Raw genomic sequence first — 22,138 nt, forward strand, 5'->3', positions numbered from 1 at the left:
GGGACCCCGAAAGGTCATCAAGTCCAGCCCCCTGCCTTCACTAGCAGGACCAAGTACTGATTTTGCCCCAAGGATTGAACTCACAACCCTGGGTTTAGCAGGCCAATGCTCAAACCACTGAGCTATCCCTCCCCCCCACCCCTCCTTTGAGGGGCATGCCCACCTCCCCCCCCTTTGAGGGACATGCCCACCTCCCCCCGTTTTAAATGTTGCCTCACTTGCCGCTTCTCAATCTAAGTTTGTCATGGGCACTCTGTGTGTCTGCTGCCTCAGTGAGACACGTACCTCAAAAGTGCTCCCACTGCCACAACTTGAAAGTCCGTGCCAGAAAGGTGAGAGACCTAGAGCTAAAACTTCTCATGATGGAGAAGTCTTTATGGCCCACATCCAATCCGGGATCACAGACCCCTCCAGGGCAACAGTTTCCTACAGCGGCATCTGACAGGTTCTCCTCCACACGCTCAGGGGAAGGAGCACTCTGCCAAGAAGGCAGCAAAGAAGCGGGTTCCGAACTCCCCTCCTTGGGAATACGCCAAAAAGCGCCGACTCAGTAGTCTCCATCGGTACCAACTGCACCAAGACCTTCCACCTCTGAGGTAGCGGCACCATCCGGTACTGTGAGTACCACGCAAGCAAAAGACCCTAAGCAGGCTGGCTTGGAAAAAGGCAGTAAAGGGAGATCTACAATCCCTGCCTCGGTACCACCAGAGCCACTCAAACATGTGGCACCGAGCAGCTCGGCAATGCTACAGGCTGTGGCGCCACCTTCTGCACGACCCTTGGCACCAACAACTGCGGCAAAGTCATCGGTACCGCTGACAACACCTTCTTTGGTACTGATGCTCTCAGTACCGCAACAGTTTCTCTGCCACAAAGATCTTCTGGTCTCCTCAGCAACGGAGTCTCCACTCCTTGGTAGCGACCTCAGTGCTGCATGCTCGGTACCAAGGCAACTTACTACACTGCACAGATCAGCTCCTACTTTATCTAGTGATGAGGATGAAGGGAAAATCTACTCCTCACCTACCCACACAGTTACTAGACAAGATCCACAAGAACGTCATGATTATCACCCAGGACCTAAAACTCCAGGCTGGTACAGGCACATATAGATGCCACATATGGATGCCATTTCTACCTCAGTGTCCTTTCTGGGATGCATGGGCAGCGTACTGCCAACAATATCCTAAGCCTCCCAGTCCACTCAGGGTGAGATCGAGGCATTCTCCTTCACCCTTTGTACCTGGACCATCTGACCCTCCGGGAGAGGCAGTCAAGGAATTAAGGGAGACTTTGGACCAGGACCCTGCACCAGGTGCCAAATTTTCATCCTCTTCCCTGGATGAAACAATCATGCCCACCATGGGGGATGATTTTAAACAGTTCCAGGAACTCTGTTCGAGGATTGCAGATTCCCTGGAGATACAGATAGATCTGATACAGCATATCCAGTTTATGTGCGAATTTTAGGATTCATCAATATTGTGAGGAGATCTGCATATGTGCATAGATGATCTTGCTACACCAAAAAGTCCCTCCTTGAGTTGATGCAATCCTAATCTATTTATGTGCCCCTTCCCCCCCCCCCCAAGTCATAGTATTATCTGAGTGCCTGTGGATTGTTTTCTGCAGTATCATTTGAAGTCTCTTAATTTGTTCTAAATTCTGAGTAATTTGAATAGTTGGTCACACTCTGTATCTTGATTTTGAGGCTAGGCTTAGAGATAAGGAAGGTGTGTGTGTGTGTGTGTGTGTGTGTGTGTGTGTGTGTGTGTGTTTTGCAGGCTAAAGAAACGATTGTCTGGCTAATGGACCACTTTGTCAATGATCTAGTAAGATGTTCTCCTGTACCATCCTAAACGCTCTCTTCCTTGGCTCCTTCCTCACGAGTTCCCATTGTATTTAGTTGACTTGCAACTGATGAAGCAAAAGGCTAGATATCAGACAGTCTCTTGGTCTGAGTTCTATCAATTGCTTCATAATGAAATTTTGAAATCTTACACCATGCCTATGGTAGAAGGATGCAGAGAAGTTTCTTCACATCTACCATCAGCAAAGTCACAGTCAGCGGAACCGTTTTGTGTGGTTACTAACCTGATTAATCCAGGTTATGGTCAGTGATGGAGTGAGATTTCCCCTCATCTTTGTTCACCAGTGTCTGGATTTGCTGATCTTGTTTTCTCAGATTTTTCCTGGGCCAAAGGAGTTGGGAAGGTTATGATAGGCATCATTTTTTTTTTTATGTTGAATGTGCTTAGAGATCAAAAAATGCATACCTGGCAAAGTCTGAATACACCTTGATTATGTTTGTAATGCTTTGTGCACTTGCTAACCAGTTACTTGGCATGGACTTTATCCTAGGTTTATAAAGCTAGTTTTGCACCTCATTAACTTTATTAGCAATTTATTTTATTCTTAAGAGTAAATGGGTGATGGTCATTTTCCTTTGACCTCAGTTATATCACAAAGCTGGAGAAAGAGGTGAAGCAGAATTTGGCAAGTGTAACCAGGGAAACAGTTCCATAGCTAAAAGAACAGGAATACTTGTGGCATCTTAGAGACTAACAAATTTATTTCAGCATAAGCTTTTGTAGGCTACAGCTTACTTCTTCAGCTGCACAGAGTGGAACACACAGACAGAAGATATTTATACATACAGAGAACATGAAAAGTTCCATAGCTGGCATGCTGGTGAAGGTTCAAGGTGACTTTGACCCACTTGTCAAGATTCTGTCACCAAATTAAAGGGAGGGTTGGGATGATTTCCTGACCGTGGTGCTTTTCACTTCATTTTCGAATATTGCTCCATCATCCCTGACTGACACAGCTTATCTTTGGACGTCATTGAAAAAAAAATCTTCTCAGGAGTAAATTTTATTGCCTTTTGAATGGAGCAAATTGTGCTGGATGGCAAGTATTTTCAGAAACACCCAGAGGAGTATAGCCTGGTACCCTTTAGATCAGGGGTGGGCAAACTTTTTGGCCTGAGGGCTACATCTGGGAATAGAAATTGTATGGTGAGCCATGAATGCTCACAAAATTGGGGTTGGGGTGTAGGAGGGGGTGAGAGCTCTGGTTGGGGGTGCAGGCTCTAGGGTGGAGCCAGAAATGAGTAGTTCAGGGTGTGGGAGTGGTCTTGGGGCTAGGGTAGAGGAGTGGGATTTGGGAGGGGAGGGCTCCGGCTGGGGATGAGAAATTTGGGGTGTAGGAGGGTGCTCTGGGCTGGGACCGAGGGGTTCGGAGGGTGGAAGGGGGATCAGGGCTGGGGCAGGTGGTTGGGGCGTAGGGAGAGGCTCAGGGGTGCAGGCTCCGGGCGGCGCTTACCTCAAGCGTCTCCCGGAAGCAGCGACATGTCCCTTCTCTGGCTCCTACGTGGAGGTGTGGTCAGACGGCTCTGCATGCTGCCCCATCCGCAGGCACTGCCCCCACAGCTCCCATTGGAGTGCTGGAGGGGGCCATTGGAGCGCGTAGGAGCTGGAGTGAGGCCATGCCGCTGCTTCCGGGAGCCGTGTGGAGCGGCCCCCAACCCTGCTCTCCGGCTGAAGTGCCGGAGTGGGGCAAGCCCTAGCCCCTGCTCCCCAGCGGGAGCTCAGGGGCCTTAGTTTGCCCACCCCGCATTATATCATTGCCATCTTCTTCAAATTACAGAAGTTGAAAGTTGTCATTATACCCCATATAATTTTGATTTAACAAAATACGGTATAAACTCCAGTTAATAAGTGCACTTCATACAGGTTTGTTTACCCAGTGATCGTGGTTCTTTGCTTGGTTTTGTGGAAAAGTTCTTGTTCAAAAGGAAAACAAACACTTAGATTTCCCAGTCCCTTACTCTTTGTCTTACTTACACCTGTGATAAGGCTTTTTTGTAGACCTAGTGAGAAGGGGACTCTTATTGAAATGATGACAGGACATCAGTGGGTTACTATGGGAGCACATTGAAGAAACTTCACTTAACATAACTGTCTGCATAAACTGACTATTTTTGTATTTATTCTTATAATAGCCATTGATTTAGTTCTGAGTGAAAAGCAGGTATTTTGTAACATTTCTGTTCTGATTTTTTTTACTTCAACAAACCTGTATCTTTTCATTCAGTAGGTTTTCCAAAATGTGGGAAAGGTGTATTGTAACTGTTTATAGCATATGTATCTTCCATGAGTCCAGTTACTTTTTAAATAGGGATACAAGTCCATTAACAAATTCTTTACTAAAAGAATTTGATGGTAGGTCTAAGGCCTGTGTTTCAGGCTGACTGTCCTGGAATTTGACATAAAGGACCTGCTTCGCTAGCTTGGACAGTTAGAGATTCTCTTTACCCTGAGTTCCTTATAACTGACCATAGCATTTTGTCAAAATGAGCAAGTTGCATATAACAAGGTGGCAGCACTTGTCAAAGAATACACTTGACCTTGGGTTCCTGTGCTGTAATTGACTTTACTAGATAAAGGGACTTCTTCAGCAACAAGGAAGCCGCCTCCATTCCATAGGTCACAGGAAGTTGCTTTAACAGAACAGCAGAAAATCTCTTAAAGTAGTCTAAAGTAGTAAAACACAGCAGGATGTATTGTAATGAGGACTCAGATGTTGCCATTATTTCAGAAAGCTGCTCTGGCATGGATAGAATACAGGAATTAGTAAGTGATCTTCAATTAGTAATGTACAAGGGAGCTTTTAAAAAAAGTATATTGAAATATTCTGTTCTAAGAATATTTTACATTTTAAAAACTAGACTTAATTTTACAAAATGAATTGCAACTTATTCATGACTATTAGATATAACCTATTTTAGGTTGGAATTAGTTTCTTTTCTCTATTGCTACTGCCTGAGGCTGATTTTATCCCTGGTGTATTTCCCCATCCTGCACTGCTGTGACCAGCCTCTAACTTTCTTTTAAGTGACACATTAATCCCAGGAGTTTCACATAAATTTAGTTATTGCTTTGACGTTGTTGTAGTATGTTTCTAATAAATAAGATATGACCCCTGCAGAGATGGTGATTTCTCAGGAAGTAACAATAAAAAAAATAGAGAATTTATTAAGGATTTACAGTAATACTGAAAGATGTATATGTGGAACAATTATTTAAAAAATTACCAACATACCAATGAAATGTACATCGGGAGAGTGCCTTCGTTTACAAAACTTAAATCATACAAACTACTAATATAGCCATTATTCTTTTTAGTTATTTCCTGCCAAATGAAATTTCATATGAATTAAATTAGTTCTCTGTAAAAACATACCTTTCAATAAATGTACCATAATTGTTTTAATATGATTTTATTATACTAAAAGTGTATAAATATTCTGATTTTATTTCATTTTTCATTTAGGTTGAAGATTGTAAAAATTTCTTTTAAGTGCAAACAGTTTTTTATTCAACTTAGGAGAGACTTGGTGAGTACTCGTCTTAAAATTTGGTGGTCTGAAAAATAATAGCAATGAAATTTCCCCATAAAGAAAAGACTGTATTATCCTTTCCCTCTTGTTATGTTGATTCTGTGTCTTTACCTATAATAAAACATTCAGTTCTACCAGCTTTCTTCATAATTCAGTAATTATCCAAAGGGCAATTAGTCTATTTTAAAACACTTCTGGTTGTATTTTGTTTTGATTGAGTTGTCTTAAATATTAGAAGATTTTAAATTCTGTATATGTAGACTGGCTAAAATAATCTGCTCTTAAATCAGTAAGAAAATAAAACATGGTCTTAGTTTTAATTTTGGTTTGAGTAGAAATCAAGTTAAATTGAAGTTAAACGTAATGCTTGATATTTATTTGAAGGTTTGAGTTTGTAAGTAAACTTTTAGTTAAATGTGCGGTTTTTTTATTTATATTTGTCTGACTTTATTAACATAGACTGGCTTTGTCCTACTTAAATTTAAATGGAAAATTGATGACGATATCTTATACAATTCCAGGCAGCATAATATATAAATTGTGCTACTTTTAGAGACTTCTAACTTTTTTGAAATATGTCTGAAAAGTTATTGAAGTTTTCTATAAAGCATAAGTATTTTGCTGATTATGGTTATTTGACATCTGTAATGCAATGCCAGAGGACTGCGTGATACTGAACTCCGTGAGTAATGACCTTGTTGTCCATGCCCGAAAGAGTTTACAGTCTGAACTGATAAGACAAGTCACTGGGGAAGAGAAAAGGCATGGGAAATGGAAAGACATAGTTCTTCAAGTGATGGTCCCTATTGCAATTCACTGCACATATGCCATGCACCCAGAGCAAGAGCTTTTCCAAGTAGTATTGCTTGGTGGTTCGTGCATATGTCCTTGTATTGCCTTGTGGTTTCTTCAGTTCCTTCTCACCGCTGGATGGTCTGAATCAGAGCGTCTGCTGACCTCTTGTTCTTAGGGACACATTTTCAAAATATTTTACAAAAAGAGTTCTTATTTTTGTTTGTATTTAGGATTTTATTGTTTTTCATTGTACTTTAGTAATTCCTAGCAGTTTTTATAAATAAGGACCTTGGATGCCGCTCTGGCGGTTTTTCTCATCAAACAAATCCCTCTTTCACCGCCACTTCCCCCCAAGCTCCTGGGTCTCGGTACTGGATTATGCCAAAGACACCAGGATTCAAAGTCTGTGCTTCCTGCCCTTGCTCATTTTCCATCAGTGACAAACACCAATGCTGTTTGTACTCTTTGGGGAAAGTCCACATTGCTTCCAGGTGCAGTATCTGCTCCTCCTTCCCGTGTACACGGGAAGGCCAATCTCTCCGCTTCAAGAAACACCTCATGGAGGTAGCTGTGGTCCTGAAGCCGGTTCCTGGCCACAGAATCCCCCGTACATTGGCCTGAGCAATCCAAGAGTGGTACTGCGGAGCCTCTGTCTGGATCTGCTGCTACCAAAGCTAGAGACCTCATGTCGGGGCCTAGCCATGAGCCATGGAATCACACGCATAAGCATAGCAGTAAGTCTTCATCTAAACCCAAGAAGGACACTGCATCATCCATGAGTTCCAGCCACGGAGGAGCTACACGCTCCAAGGCGCACAAGAGTGATAAGAGGCCACACCGTTCACCAGATCCCCGATGCTGTTTCCCACCTGCCTCCGCTCTGCCAGTGTCCCGCAAATTTTCTGTCCTGAGACCACGCCCCTTTACCGGTTCTGGTCCTGTCAATAAACAGGATACCATTGACTCTGGAGAAAAATCGGAAGTGCTCCTGTCCTCACGAACTGTTAGCCTTGGAAGGAGTGTGGTCTCCACATGTTCTGGTGCACTCACCTCTGCAGAGGGCTCCATCTCTTGCATTATATCTACCTCCTGCTGGCCATACCTTTCTAATGCATCCTGTTCTGATGGCTCCATCAGCACCGCCATTCACGCAAGACTCCGAAGACCAGAATGTTTGGCTCAGTCTGCCGCCTCTGTTCTGGAAACACAACTACCTGAGGGTTCCGATGGCTCCATGGCAGTTTCCTCCTTTGCCATATCCAAGGAGCTGGTATCCGGCTCTTTGGGCACAAGTACAACAACAGCAGGATCAACTGAGCTGGCCAGGTTGGCCCAAATATTCGCCTTAGGAACAGTCTCATTCAGCTTGGGAGAACTTCCCTGTTTCACCGTCCAACCCTTCATCCGATAGATATTTGGAAATGGGGTTAGACGATGCACCGATCAGCCTGGCTCCGATAGTGCCAGTGGATCCAGAGAGATTCCCTTTGTGGTCTCCAGATGCAGCTGTGTCATCGACACCTTCCTCCCTGCTAGCTGGCTGTTGTCAGTTTCAAGAACTCCTATGGAGAAGAGCCAATGCTCTTGAGATGCCACTGGAAGAGATGCAGAGTAGTCAGTGCCAGTTACTAGACATTCTGCACGTATTGGCATTGGAAATGGTGGCCTTACCAAACAATGATGCCATTCTTCAACTGGCATGCACCATGTAGCATACCCTGGCCAGGACTGCACTGACCCCACAGGAGGCTGAGAAAAGGTACTATGCCCCCGCCACCCTTGCAAAGGATCAGAATTTTTATTTTCGCACCCTTCACATAACTCTTTGGTAGAAGCTGTGTCAGAGCAGACCAAACAACACCCACGCTCCACCCAGCAGACAGGGAGGGCAAGTTGGTTGCCAGGTTCATACTTTAGGCTGCAGTTGATTCAGCGGACACATCCTCGCGTGTATTAGTGACTGGAATTGTCATGAGGAGGAAATCCTGGTTACGCTCCTCAGGTTTCCCTAGAGAGGTGCAGAACACAGTTGAGGACCTTCCCTTTGACTAATCACACCTCTTCAACCAGAAAACTGATGATTCCTTGCACTCTCTAAAAGACTCTAGAGCCACCTTATTATCCTTGGGCTTATATACACCAGCATCAAAGAGAAAATGTTATTGTACACTACCAGCCCAATGCTATAAAACTCCTCACTTCTACTACTAACGGACATACAAACCTCATCAGAAGCGCCCTAAGGTACATAGAGCCCATCCACCTGTTCTGGTAACGCAGACGTCTGCACAACACACTCAGTCATCGCGAAAATGGTGTTTCAGAGTGCACCTAGAGAGCCATCAGCCACTTCATACACCAACACTCCTACCCTCCATACCTTCTGTGGGTGGTCTCAAACTCTTTCTACCAGCTTGGAGAGCTAGAACAATGGGTAAGTGGGTCTTGCACATGGTTCAACACTGCTACACCACAGAGTTTATGACTGCGCCTCTACATCTCCCACTCTGACCCCCCCCCCCCCCCCCCCGGCGTGGAGATCCCTCCTCATTGACAGTATTCTTACCCTAGAGGTGGACTCCCTCCTACAGAGAGGAGTAAAGGACTCAATCCCTGCAGCCTTTTGGGGCACAGGGTTCCATTCCAACTATTTCCTGATACCCAAGAAGAAAGGGGATGGAGCCAATCTTGCATCTCCAACACCTCACCTGCTCAATTCACATTCCGAAATTCTGTATGGTCATGCTTGCAACTGTCATTCCCTCACTAGAAAAAGGCATGTGGTTTATGGCTCTCAACATGCAAGATGCCTATGTCCATATCAACGTACATCAGACCCACAGAAGGCTCCTGAGGTTCAAAGCGGGGCATCAATACTTCCAATACAGGATTTTCCCATTTGGACACACCACTGCCCAACAGATTTTTACAAAGGTTTTCTCTGGGGATAGCGGCTCACCTACAACATCAGGGAATCCTTTCCTTTCCATACCTGGATGACTGACTGCTGGCAGCGCAGTCCAAAGAGGAAGCTCAAGCATTGACATCCCAGCTTATTCTCTGCTAGGAGTTAATAGCAACATAGAAAAATCAACTTTGCACCCTACTCAGTCCCTGGAATTCATAGGAGTGTGCATCATGCATCTCCGCATGAGCATATCTGCCACAGGACAGATTCCAGAGCCTACTGGACCAAATAGCCCTGATAACCTCCAGCCCTTCGGTCTCAGCCAGTACCTGCCTCTCCAACCTAGGGCACATGGTGACGTGCACATACGTTACTCCCTTTGCCCGCCTGCACCTTTTGCTGTCTACAGCTATGGCTGCAAAGAGTCTATTCTCCTATGCACCAATCCATGGACACCAATCCATCAGCCTTCCATCGGAGGTCATCCCTTTTCTTCAGTGTGTTGGACAGACCCGATACGAGTCTGCTGCTAGATGCTCTTCCTTCCATCCTTGCTGACTGTGACAGTCATAACAGGCTGGGGCACTCATATTAAAGATTACATGACAAAGCACCTGGACCATGCGAGAAGCCAGGATGCACATAAACAAACTTCGGGCAGTACACAACTTCTCAAACTTCGGGCAGTACACAAAGAATGTGTTCTTACCAGCTATACGCTATTGTCACGTCTTCGTCATCAGACAACACCATCACAGTATACTACATAAACAACGGGACATGAGGTCCCCAGTGCTGTTTATGGAAGTGATTCGCCTCTTGAGAATGGTGCATTGAACATCATATTCTTTTGTCAGCAGCCTACCTGCCTGGCATGCAGAACGTGAATTAGAGACCTCTTTGCATCTCACACCAAGATCAAATGCACCCAATATTACTCCAGCAGAGGACTCAGTGCCTGCTCACTGGGCAACACTCTGGTTGTCGATTGGTCACACCGGACAAACTACACCTTCCCCCCCCCCCCCTCCCCCCCACACGCTCCTATCCTATGTCCTCTACAAACTCTGGTGGGAGAGAGCGATGGCCATTCTGATCACTCCATTCTGGCCTCACCAATTCTGGTTCCCTCCTCTTATCTGCATGTCAAAACAACCTCCACTCCCACTCCAGACATTTCCGGAACTGCTGACACAAGACACCAGCATCTAGGCATCAGGCAACCAGATCCATGGATGCTACATCTGACAGCATGGTGTTTGGATGGACACCACTATTAGCATGAGAATGCTGATTGGCAGTGCAAGACATCCTCTCCAGTAGCCGAAAGGACTCCACGAGGCGATCCTATCAGGCCAAATGGATACGCTTCACCTGCTGGGCCCAACAGCAAGGTCTTGACCCTGAATCTGTGGGCATCCCATATCTCCTCCATGTGAATGTCTTGGGACTTGCTCTCAGCTCTGTCAGAGTGCATGCAGCCACCATTAGTGCTTTCCATCCTCCCGTGGCAGATGAGTCGATTTTTACCCATCCCTTTGCCTCCTGCACTCTCTCTGGCCTCTCCAGAAAGGTTGCTTTCCTTGTTGCCATTACCTCAGCAAGAATGGTTGGTGAGCTGGGAGCCATGATGGCAAAACCCCCCTTTTTACCATGTTCCATAAGGACAGGATCTCACTACGACTGCATCCCAAGTTTCTGCCAAAGGTAGTTTCACAATTCCACCTCAACTAACCCATACATCCACCTACCTTCTTTCCAAAACCACATGCCTCGAAGAAGGAATGGCAGCTTCATTCCCTCAATGTGTGTAGGGCCCTTTTATCTACAAAGGACAAAGCCAATCCAGAAGTCTCCCAGACTATTTGTTACAATAGTGGAGAGAATTAAAGGGCAGGCCATTTCCACCCAGAGAATCTGTAAGTGGATCTCAGGGTGCATTATGCGCTGCTATCACTTGTCAGGGCTCTCCCCACCAGATGAGATACGAGTCCATTCCACGAGAGTGCAAGCATCAGCAGCCACGTTACACGACGTGCCCCTTGTGGACATACGTAAGGTGGCCACATGGAGTTCAGATCACACCTTTTTCTCTCACTATGCTCTGGTACATGATTCTGCGACGTATACCTCATTCGGCACAGTGGTCCTCCATTCTACGGTTCAGCCATCGTCCTCGCACCCTCTGCCTCTCAAGGTACTGCTTGTCAATCACCCTCTGTGGAATACAATAGGGACCGTCATTTAAGAAGAGGAGGAGGTTTGGTTACTTGTAACGAGGTTCTTCAAGATGTGTGGTCTCGATCTGTATTTCAGTCCCACCCTCTTTCCTCTCTGCTGTGGCTATGTAGGTCTGCAGTGGAGAAGGAAATGGAGACATGGCCGGGCTGCCCTGCTCTTTATTGCCTTGGGTGAAACCGCAAGGCAATACAAGGGCTTGTGTACGGACCGCCGAGCAATACTCTGAAAAGCTCTGGCTCTGGGTGCATGGAACATGCACATAACCCTTTGTGGAATACAGATAGGGACCACACATCTCGAAGAACCTCCAGTTAGATCCAGATAAGTAACCTCGTATTAATACCAAGAATAAGGTAATACAATTAACACATCAGGTTAGATCTGTCTTGATATGGTTCTTGTTTATTCTTTAAAGGAAATCAGTGGACCACTGAATGCGGAATAACTAAGTAGATTGAGAAGGTGGGGAGGTGTATGTAATGTACATTATTAAGGAAGATATTCCAAGTATAGGAGATGACATAGGAGGTGCTTATTAGAGAAGGAAAATAGGGCTATAGGGATAGAGAGGGAATAGGTGTACTGTAAGATCTTACCATGAGTTGTTGGTGACCAGTGATATAGCTGTGCCCAGGAACAGAGCTGTGCAGAATTTTAAAAGTGAAGCTGAAGAATTCGAAATTGGTGCAGAAGGAGCAGTCAGGCTAGAAGAAGAGACTTATAAAGAGGATGATATGGTCAGACTCGCAAACAAGGTTTGACAGCTGCATTTTGGAGCATGGTGAGTATCACTAAGGCCAAGTATTAGTCCAGGAAGGAGATTATTAAGGCAAAGGCAAATGTTTTGGTGGTAGACATAGACAAGAAGGGATGGATTTTGGATGTTGTGTGAAGGAAGAAATAGCAGGAATTAGCAACAGCCTGAATTGAGGCATAAAAGCGCAATTAAGGATGATAAGATTGCGAGTTTGGGGAATATCTCAGTAGTGTGATATAGCATGTATGTTAAATAATATTTATGGAAAAGAAGGCAGTTTTTAAACAGTATGCTGACCTATAATACCCCAAAGGTCAGATTTTGGCTCCAGGTGTGTGTGTAGTTTGCAGAAGTGAAGTAGCCAAATCTGAGATTAGAATTTGGCTTTAAACCTTCTTAACAACTAGGATAGCAATATCTAAATTAATTTAAGCAAACAACTTGGAGGTTTGTAATTGGTCTGATTATCTCTGATGTCTGAATTCTACCATTCACAAGTGAAATGAGATCAGATTCTATGGGGATGCATTTTTCATAGAGTTGTATGGAGTCTTACCTAATACAGCACATACTGACCTTCTTGTGACTTTACAAAAAACCATATGGCTAAAACCCCATGCAATGCTTTAAGAATTATTACATGTAAATACATCTGAAAATAGTTTTAAAAAAAATCTGCCAAAAGGTATGGAGTCACCTTTGTGTATGAATAATAGAAGTGTTTTTCTGGTTTCAAAATGTTGCATAAACCAAGAAAAATAGATATATACTCCTATATTGAAAACTCTCATAAAAGCAAATTCTGTTTATCTGAAACACTTTATTATCCACATTTTTTGGAAGTCCCTTGACTTGTTCAGATAATCCAGGTTTACCTGCAATGCTGAACAGTTTGAGGTTCTGATGTAATTATCAGTCACACAAGCCTCTGTCTCACTGTACCTGTTGTGACCTCAAAGTTATTTGAAATGTATGTAATAACACAATAGATGCTTACCATTTTCACTGGAGAACCCATACCCTTTAAATGAGCTCTGAAGAATTAAGTCGAAGACTAAGGTTTTTCATCTACCTGTGAAGTGAGTTAGTGATCACAGGTAAAATTTCTGAAAGTGACTTAGGCACTTGAAAGCCCAAGTCCGATTGATTTGTAAATGTTAAGTCTCTTTTAAATGGGAATTAGGTTTGTTAGTCACTTTGATGCTTTTGAAAATATTACCCCACATGATTATGCCAGCCTTTTGGACTGTGTAATTTGTTTTCATGAAATATTTTAAGAGAAGAAATTTAAATATTTCAGTTTTGAAGGGTAAGAATTTAAAGAACCCCTTTGTAGTCCATTTTATTTTATTTGCATTTTTCACACACTGTTGAAGTTTTGACTTTTGGTAAACAGTGTTGAAAAACTCTATTATTTAGATACTAATTATTATGTATTTGAAATGCCTCCTGCTCAACTGATCCATTACTGTGTACATTTTTCTTTAAATAATTACATAATGTGATTGTAAAAGGTTGTTAGTTTGAAAGCACTGCTGGGGGAGACCCTTCTTGTTCATAGAAGAGAAACTGCACGTGTAGCAGCTGTACATACATCCCGTATTTGCCCTACCACTTAAGAAGCTAAAGGTCTGGCCCGAAACAATTAAATATAGAAAATGTTCTAAATTTGGGACACAATGAATTATTACTTCTCTAGAAAATAGTTGAGAAATACTAGTATGCCAAGGCTTCAGGAAAAGGACCTTGCAAACCCTTAACGTTCTCTTATTGTGATTTTTTTTTTTTGAGTGAATGTTTTTGATGAGTGTTTACTGGATCCCAGCAGGATAATCAGATTGGCACAAATATAAGTTCCTTATCTTTTTTATATTTTCCAACCTTTCATATACAAGGTATCTTGCTACTTATATGTACTAAATGTACTAAATGTACTAAATGCTAAAGAATTTCTTCAATTCTCACACAAGTCACCTCATCTATATCAACAAATTATCCTCATCCTTTTACGCTCTGCTTATCAGATGCACACAAACAGCAAGGACTTCATTTTCATTCCTTGGAGATCTCAGACATGAATAGCCAAATAAATGGCAAACTCATATTTAACTCTTTTAAATGTCATCTACTTAAAACTGATATTTAGTCAAACCTAGAAATTGTGTTGACTACCCAAACTACCAAAAATCTTATTCAAGCTATTCTTCTTCTTCGAGTGATTGTTCACGTCCATTACACATTAGGTGTGCGCGTGTTGTGTGCATGGACGTCGGAAACTTTTTCCCTCAGCGGCTCTCGTCGGGCCGGCAGGGCCCCCCTCCCCCCCAGAGCGGCGCCCCGCTCTAGCATATATATTCACCTGCTGACCCGACCCTCCCTCAGTTCCTTCTTACCGTCCGGCGTTGGAACAACTTTTATCTCTCACCTGAGAGTGTCCCTTAGCGTTAATAGTTATCAGGTTTAATGTCAGTAGTTAGCAGTTTGTTAGAAGATAGTTAAGCTCCTTAGTTTTAGGTGTTTGGTTACATTCCGACACTGGCCCTGGGCGGCGGGGCATCCCGCACGCCCAAGGCTTCAAGGCTTGTGCCACGTGCCGCAAGCCTATGCCGATTAGCGATCCCCACGACTTGTGTCTCCGTTGCCTGGGGGAATCGCACCAGAAAGAGCACTGCAAGATCTGTAAGGCTTTCAAGCCCAGAACTAAGAAAGAGAGAGAGTCTTTTGGCTTAAACAGCTACTCATGGAGGCTGCATTACAGCCCTCCACTTTGACTCATCCGACTGCGGCACCGTCAGCCTTGGTGCGGAGTGTCCCGGCATCGGTCCGTGATCCTGCACCAGTGGGGCACCCTAAGCCTACGGCACTGAAACAACAGGACCGCCCCCGGCCCCGGTCGTCTTTGCCGACCAAATCGAAGGGCCAACCCAAGGCCTGAGGGTACTCCCCACATAAAAAGGTAGCGCCCATGAAGGACTTCAGTGCGCTAAAGGGCATTGCTACCCCAGGACAGATCCTAGTGCCAGTGGCTCCGGCGCCGAAAGGCCCGTCGAGCCCCGGGATAAGCTCCTTGAGTGAGGAGGAAGGGCTGGAGGAGCTTCTGGAACAGCCCTCCACGCCGGACACGTTTGAGGCAGCAAGGGACCTCATCGAATTGTCCGCGGAGAGCCCCCTCCAGGCCAAAGACAAGCATCCGGGGCCGATACCGAGACTGCCATCCAGAGGCAAACCGGTGCGCCCATCAAGGTCACCATCTCGGCACCATTCACGGCCCCGGTCCCGGTCGAGCTCCACCTCGGTGGACTCCGGCTACCCTCGGCGCAGAGAGCCTCACAGGAGACTTGCCCTAGCAAACGCCCGGCACCGGTCCAGCTTTCCCCGGCTCCTTATCCGAACAGGCACTGGGACGTTTCAGTCACGCGATCCCTGAGGCCGACCACTAGCAGTCGTTCCCGGTCCTGAGGGCACCGGTACCGTTCCCGGTCGACAAGGCGCCACTCCCAATCACGGTCCTGGTCAAGAAAGCGCCGCTCTCCGGTCCCGGACCGGCACCGTTCCACGGCACCACCGTGGCCCTCGAGGTCGCCGTCTGTGGTTTCTGAGGCAGACTTGGGCCATTCCAGCAGATATAGCCACAGGGCACCAGCCAGCAGGGAACTCCAAGCCCCTTGGCACCCACAGTGGGGCCCTCCAGGACAGTGGCCATTCTGGACTCCATGGGCCTACCACCATCACCAAGGTCCCCCCTCCAGGGCCTCGAGATCCGGCCTCTCGGGACACTGGTCCTGCTCCCCGCAGGGGCGTCCCTCCTCTCACAAGGAGGCCACGGTCTCCAGACCACCAGAGCAGGAGAGAGCCGACACGGCACCGAGCCCGGTACCGTCTCAGGCCCACTCAGCTGGACAGACTCCAGAGGAGCTCCCATCCAGTGAGGAGCTGCAGGAAGGGCTAGAGGAGGAAGCACAGAAGGCTTTAACTTCTTCCTCCTCGCTAGATGAAGCCGTGGTGGGCCCAGCAGTATCAGGCCCTCCCCCGGTTGACCATCAGGCACACCAGGAACTACTCCACTGAGTAGCCCTCAATTTGGGTTTACAGACGGAGGAGACGGTAGAGCAGGAGGATCCTATGATGGACATCCTAAGCCCTGAAGGCCCCTCCAGAATGACGGTACAGTCTAATTATAAGACAGTATGGCAAACACCGGCCTCCAGTGCACCAACTGCAAAGGGCGTAGAGAGGAAGTACTTTGCCCCCTCCAAAGGATTCGACTTCCTCTTTTGTCACCCGACACCCTGTTCGCTGGTCGTATCCGCAGTCAACGAACGAGAACGACATGGCCAACAAGCCCTGGCCCCCAAGGCCAAGGAGGCAAAGCGCTTGGACTTGTTTGGTAGAAAGGTCTACTTGTCTGGGGGCCTCCAATTGAGGATCGCTAATCAGCAAGCGATCCTGAACAGGCACAATTTCAATTCTTGGGCATCAGTCTCCAAGTTTAAGGACTCCCTGCCCCAGGGCTCGCAACCCGAGTTCGCAGCCATCGTGGACGAAGGGAAGGCGGTGGCCAAAACCTCTTTGCAGGCCTCCCTTGACTCTGCGGACGCAGCTGCCAGGACAATCACGTCGGGGTGGTGATGAGGCGCTCGACGTGGTTACAGGCTTCAGGCCTTCCACCAGAGATGCAAAACACCTTACAAGACCTCCCATTCGAAGGGTCAGGCTTGTTCTCAGACCAAACGGATGCCAGGCTGCATAGCCTCAAAGACTCCCGAGCGACCCTCAAGTCGTTGGGAATGCACACCCCAGCGACACAGAGGAAGCCCTTTAAGCCCCAACCGCCGCAGCAGAGGCAGCATCCCTCACCCCAGGCAGGAACCATACTGCAGAAGGGGCAGAGACAACAGGCGTAGGTGAAACAACACGCCTAACCAATACCAATGCAGGGCAAGCCGCAGCCTGGCAACAAACAAGGATTTTGAAGTTGCGATCGAGGACAGCGTACCGACCCTCACACTGGATCCTCCCCTATGTTTCAGGGACCGTTTGTCCCATTTCTACCATGCTTGGTCTCGTATAACATTGGACCGTTGGGTCCTTCGCACGGTGGAGGTGGGATACACACTTCAGTTCTCCTCGCCCCCTCCCTCCCACCCCCCATCCCCATCCCTCTTCAGGGACACCTCTCACGAGCAACTCCTTATGCAGGAGGTACAGGCCCTCCTCAGGGCAGGGGCGGTGGAAGAGGTCCCTCCAGACCTAAGAGGGAAAGGGTTCTACTCCAGATGTTTCCTTATCCCCAAAGCAAAAGGGGGTCTCCACCCATTTTGGACCTTCGCAAACTAAACAAATTCTTAGTGAAGGCCTGCTTTCGCATGGTCTCCCTTGGCGCTATTATCCCATCCTTGGATCCGGGGGATTGGTACGCTGCCCTCGATATGAAAGATGCGTACTTTCACATCGCCATCCACCCTGCACACCGGTGGTTCCTGCGTTTCACCATCAATCAGCACCATTTCCAATTTACGGTCTTGCACTTCGGCTTGGCAACGGCCCCTCGAGTGTTCACAAAATGCATGTCCGTGGTGGCAGCCTTTCTTCGAAAAAGAAAGATGTGGGTATACCCATACTTGGACGACTGGCTCCTTGCGGGCAGGTCAGAGGACGAGGTTCGCTCCCACATGACACTGGCGTTACGTGTGTTCCACAAGCTCGGTCTCTTGGTAAATGTGCCCAAGTCCTCGCTGATCCCCACACACAGACTGGACTTCATAGGGGCAGTCCTAGACTCGGTGGAGGCACGAGCAAGTCTTCCAGTTCCCAGGTTCCTGGCCATTCAAAGAGCCGTAACCTCCATTCAACAATTTCCCACAACCACAGTCAGGTGCTGTATGCAACTCCTGGGGCACATGGCAGCTTGCACGCAGGTAGTCAAACATGCCTGCCTGAGACTCAGACCGTTAAAGCTGTGGCTAGCCCAAACGTATCGCCCCAGCAGAGACCTCTTGGACCTTGTAGTGACAATCCCAGCTTGGGTCTCGAACTCCCTCCGCTGGTGGCTCGATCAACAGCAAGTTTGCCAAGGGGCCCCCTTCACTACACCACAGCCCACCCTGACGCTAGTAACAGATGCATCAGACCTGGGCTGGGGGGCACACTTAGGGGACCTACGAACGCAGGGCTTATGGTCCAGGGAGGAAAAGTTGCTCCACATCAATGTGAAGGAGTTAAGGGCGGTTCACCTCACCTGCCAGACCTTTCACGCTACCATAGAAGGCCACAGCGTGTCAGTTCTGATGGACAACACTACCGCCATGCCCTACATAAACAAGCAGGGCAGGGCCCGCTCCTCTCCCCTCTGTCACGAGGCGCTCCTCCTATGGGACTTCTGTATAGCCCACTCAGTCCAATTGGTGGCAACATATCTTGCGGGGTTTCAAAACAGGTTAGCAGACCGCCTCAGCAGGTCGTATCACATGCACGAATGGACGTTAAGAAAGGACGTCCTGCATTCAGTCTTCCGGAGGTGGGGTTTTCCCCAAGTGGATCTCTTCGCCACCAAGGGTAACAGCCAATGCCCTCAGTTTTGCCCTACCCCTGCACCGAGACCTCATCACGCAGGACCGGGGTCGCCTACTCCATCCGAACATACCGTTGCTACATGTCATGGCGTGGAATCTCTGTGGCTAAACGCTGCGGAGAATAGGTGCTCCCACCAGGTTCAACAAATTCTCCTTGGTAATAGGAAGTCCTCCACAAGAGCGACTTACCTTGCCAAATGGAAGAGATTCTCCCACTGGTGCGAGCCTAATCACATACAGCCTCTGCAGGCCTCCATCCCATCAATACTGGACTACTTGCTGCACCTCAAACATCAAGGGCTCGCCCCCTCCTCAATTAAAGTGCATTTGGCTGCCATATCGGCGTTCCACCCGGCAGAGTTGGGGCATTCGGTGTTTTCCAACCCCACAGTAGTCCCATTTCTCAAGGGGCTGGAAAGGGTGTTCCCCTACTCACGCCTGCCAGTCCCTACATGGAACCTTAACCTGGTCCTAACTAAGCTCATGGGACCACCCCTTGAACCCCTAGCCTCTTGTTCTCTCATGGAAGGTAGCGTTTCTAGTGGCCATTACATCGGCTAGGAGGGTGTTGGAGTTGAGAGCCCTCTTTTTGGAACCTCCATATACAGCTTTTTATAAGGACAAGGTGCAGCTGAGACTGCACCCCAAATTCCTCCCTAAAGTGGTCTCGCAATTTCATATGGGGCAGAACATCTGTTTACCGGTGTTCTTCCCCAAACGGACCCGAGCCACTGCAGCCTGCATACCCTCGATGTCCGTAGGGCCCTGGCGTTCTATCTGGAACGGACCAGGCCATTTCGCAAATCGACACAGCTGTTCATTGCCATTGCAGAGAGAATGAAAGGCCGCCCTATCTCGGCACAACGGTTATCATAATGAATCGTGCTTTGCATCCGCACATGCTATGAGCTGGCCAAAGTACCAGCCCCGGTGATCAGGGCTCACTCAACTAGGGCCCAAGCATCCTCGACGGCTTTCCTGGCACAGGTTCCACTCCAGGGGATCTGTAAAGTGGCCACCTGGTCGTCGGTGCACACATTCACAGCCCATTACACAATCCATCATCAGACCAGAGAGGACGCGGCGGTGGGCAGGGCTGTGCTTCAATCAATTGTTGCTTGACTCCTACCCTCCTCCTATGGTAAGCTTGTGAGTCACCTAATGTGTAATGGACGTGAACAATCACTCGAAGAAGAAAAAACTGTTACCTACCTTTTCGTAACTCTTGTTCTTCGAGATGTGTTGTTCACGTCCATTACACTTTCCACCCTCCTTCCCCTCTGTCAGAGTCACCGTCAAGAAGGAACCGAGGGAGGGTTGGGTCGGCAGGTGTGTATATATACGCTAGAGCAGGGCGCTGCTCTGGCGGGGGTGGTGGGACCCGTGCCAGCCCGATGGGAGCCGCTGAGGGAAAAAGTTTCCGACGTCCGTGCACGCAACGCACGCACACATAATGTGTAATGGACGTTTTTTTCTGTAATAAATCAGGACTTAGTCTCTGAGTGGACACTTATTTATTTGGATTTTTAAAAATTTGTCAACCAGTATTCTGGGTGCCTGAAAAAACAACAAAAATGCAAATAATACTGTGTTTGGCATATTTCTCAGTTATGTTTAAATGTACAAATAACACAGGAGTTGTTACATGCGTCTGACGAAGTGGGTATTCACCCACGAAAGCTTATGCTTCAATACATCTGTTAGTCTTAAAGGTGCCACAGGACCCTCTGTTGCTTTTTACAGATCCAGACTAACACGGCTACCCCTCTGATACAGCTGTAATTGAGGCTAAATTTGAAGTGCTTTATGACATTAAATTAGTCTTGAAAGTGAAAAAAACTGTTCTACAGACTTTTTAAAAATAATTCTACATACATATTTTTAAAATACTTTTAAATATTAAAGGTTTTAATGACAGCAGTCCTCAAAAAGACTAGTACATCATCCGTTAATTACTTGAGAGAGGTTTATTCTCTAATTTGGCAGTGCCGTGAGGTGTCAGCATAAGTAAAGAATAGTTCACCTGCTTTTAACACATTATGGGTTTTAGGTCTACATGGTGCTGGCAAAGCCCACTAAAGGAGTGTTGTTTGTAAAATGTTCTAATGTGCTGTGCTCTGACTGCCCCATGTAGACCCTTCTGACACACTCTAAAAGTTATCTAGTTCTCTTTTACAAAGGGCAGGGCTACACTAGAAGCGCTACAGCTGCAGCGGTGTGTCTGGTGAAGTTGCTCTATGGCGTCAGGAGAGTGCTCTCCCATCAGTATAATTACTGCGCTCTGAGAGAGGTGGAAGCTATGTTGGCGGCAGAGCGTCTCCCGCTGACATAACGGTTGTGTAGACTGCGCGTAAGTTTCTATAATTTGGTCGCTTGGGGGGTGTCTTTTTCACACCTGTGAGCGACGTAAATTAGATCAACTTAAGCAGTAGTGTAGACCTGCCTATAATCCTATGGTACCTTTTAGAATGCCCCAGCAGGATCTACACAGGGTAGTAGAGCGCAACATGTTAGTGTACCGTATAAATCACTCCCCTCTGGAGTGCTTTCCATGCTATGTAGACAAGCCCTTTATCTTTGTTTAAATAATTAATTGTAACCAAGTTGTGATGACTGAGCAGGTAATGTATTTTCTCTGTTAAAACTCCAGTCGTTACAAATTCTACTTCAGATATTTTGAGATGGTGTCAAAGTATACTTTGACTTGTGCATAGGATGTTCATGGATGAAATTGGTTGTCATGACCCCTACAAAGTCTGTCCACTTATGCAGTTAGTTCATACTATGGAATGGTTTCTTTCCTCTAGCTTCTTTTGAAAATGTTTACACTTGCAGCCCTGCGGCCCAATTGTGCAAGCTCTCCACATGCGGGACTTCAGTTAGTACTACATACTGTTAGGCCCCTTGCTGGTTCTGTCCCATACACTAATTTCCCTCTGCATGATGAAACTTTTCCAATATTCCAAGAAGGATAAAGGAGGGATGAGTCTCAGTTGCTTGGAAGGAGAACTAGCCAGCAAGCAAGTGTCTTTGAAGGAGGATGCTGCAACTAGTAAACAAAGGCAGGTGAAATGTACTAAACCCAACCTTCTGCTTGAGAGAGAGACAAGTTAGCATTGGTTATATCTTGTTAACTACCATGGCTAGTAACAAACTCCCTCAATTGCCAGCTTTTCCAGCACCTACTACCCTTGCTCTGCTCTTTCTACTAGTAAGCACAATAAAGGTATTAATTACACAGAGTTAAATATTTCAGCTGTCCTTGAGTTTATCAACAATGGCTGTACGGGTCTTCCCATCCTTTAACTCTCCTGTGTGCATGCTTGCCAGCTTACTTCCTCTCCTCCTCTAAACCATTAGGGCTAAGGCTTACTCTCTTCCTCACTCTTGTTGGAGTCTTGGAACAGGGAGGCAAGTTTTGGGGATTTCTTTCCTCTGTCACAGCACCTGAGCATAATAGCTGG

The 22,138-nt window shown here is 46.7% G+C and overlaps 1 protein-coding gene across 13 annotated transcripts in view; it reads left to right on the top strand.

The window, feature by feature from the left end:
- PTPN4 (protein tyrosine phosphatase non-receptor type 4) overlaps positions 1-22,138 on the top strand; it is a 227,045-nt gene that overhangs the window by 112,573 nt on the left and 92,334 nt on the right. For all 13 annotated transcript variants that reach the window (XM_065560477.1, XM_065560487.1, XM_065560482.1 and 10 more), the window contains one exon: positions 5,335-5,398. In XM_065560477.1, coding sequence (XP_065416549.1) covers positions 5,335-5,398 — 64 coding nt within the window. The remainder of the gene's footprint in view (positions 1-5,334; positions 5,399-22,138) is intronic.

This window comes from Chrysemys picta, chromosome 11, assembly GCF_011386835.1.
Source record: "Chrysemys picta bellii isolate R12L10 chromosome 11, ASM1138683v2, whole genome shotgun sequence".
NCBI lineage: Eukaryota > Metazoa > Chordata > Testudines > Emydidae > Chrysemys > Chrysemys picta.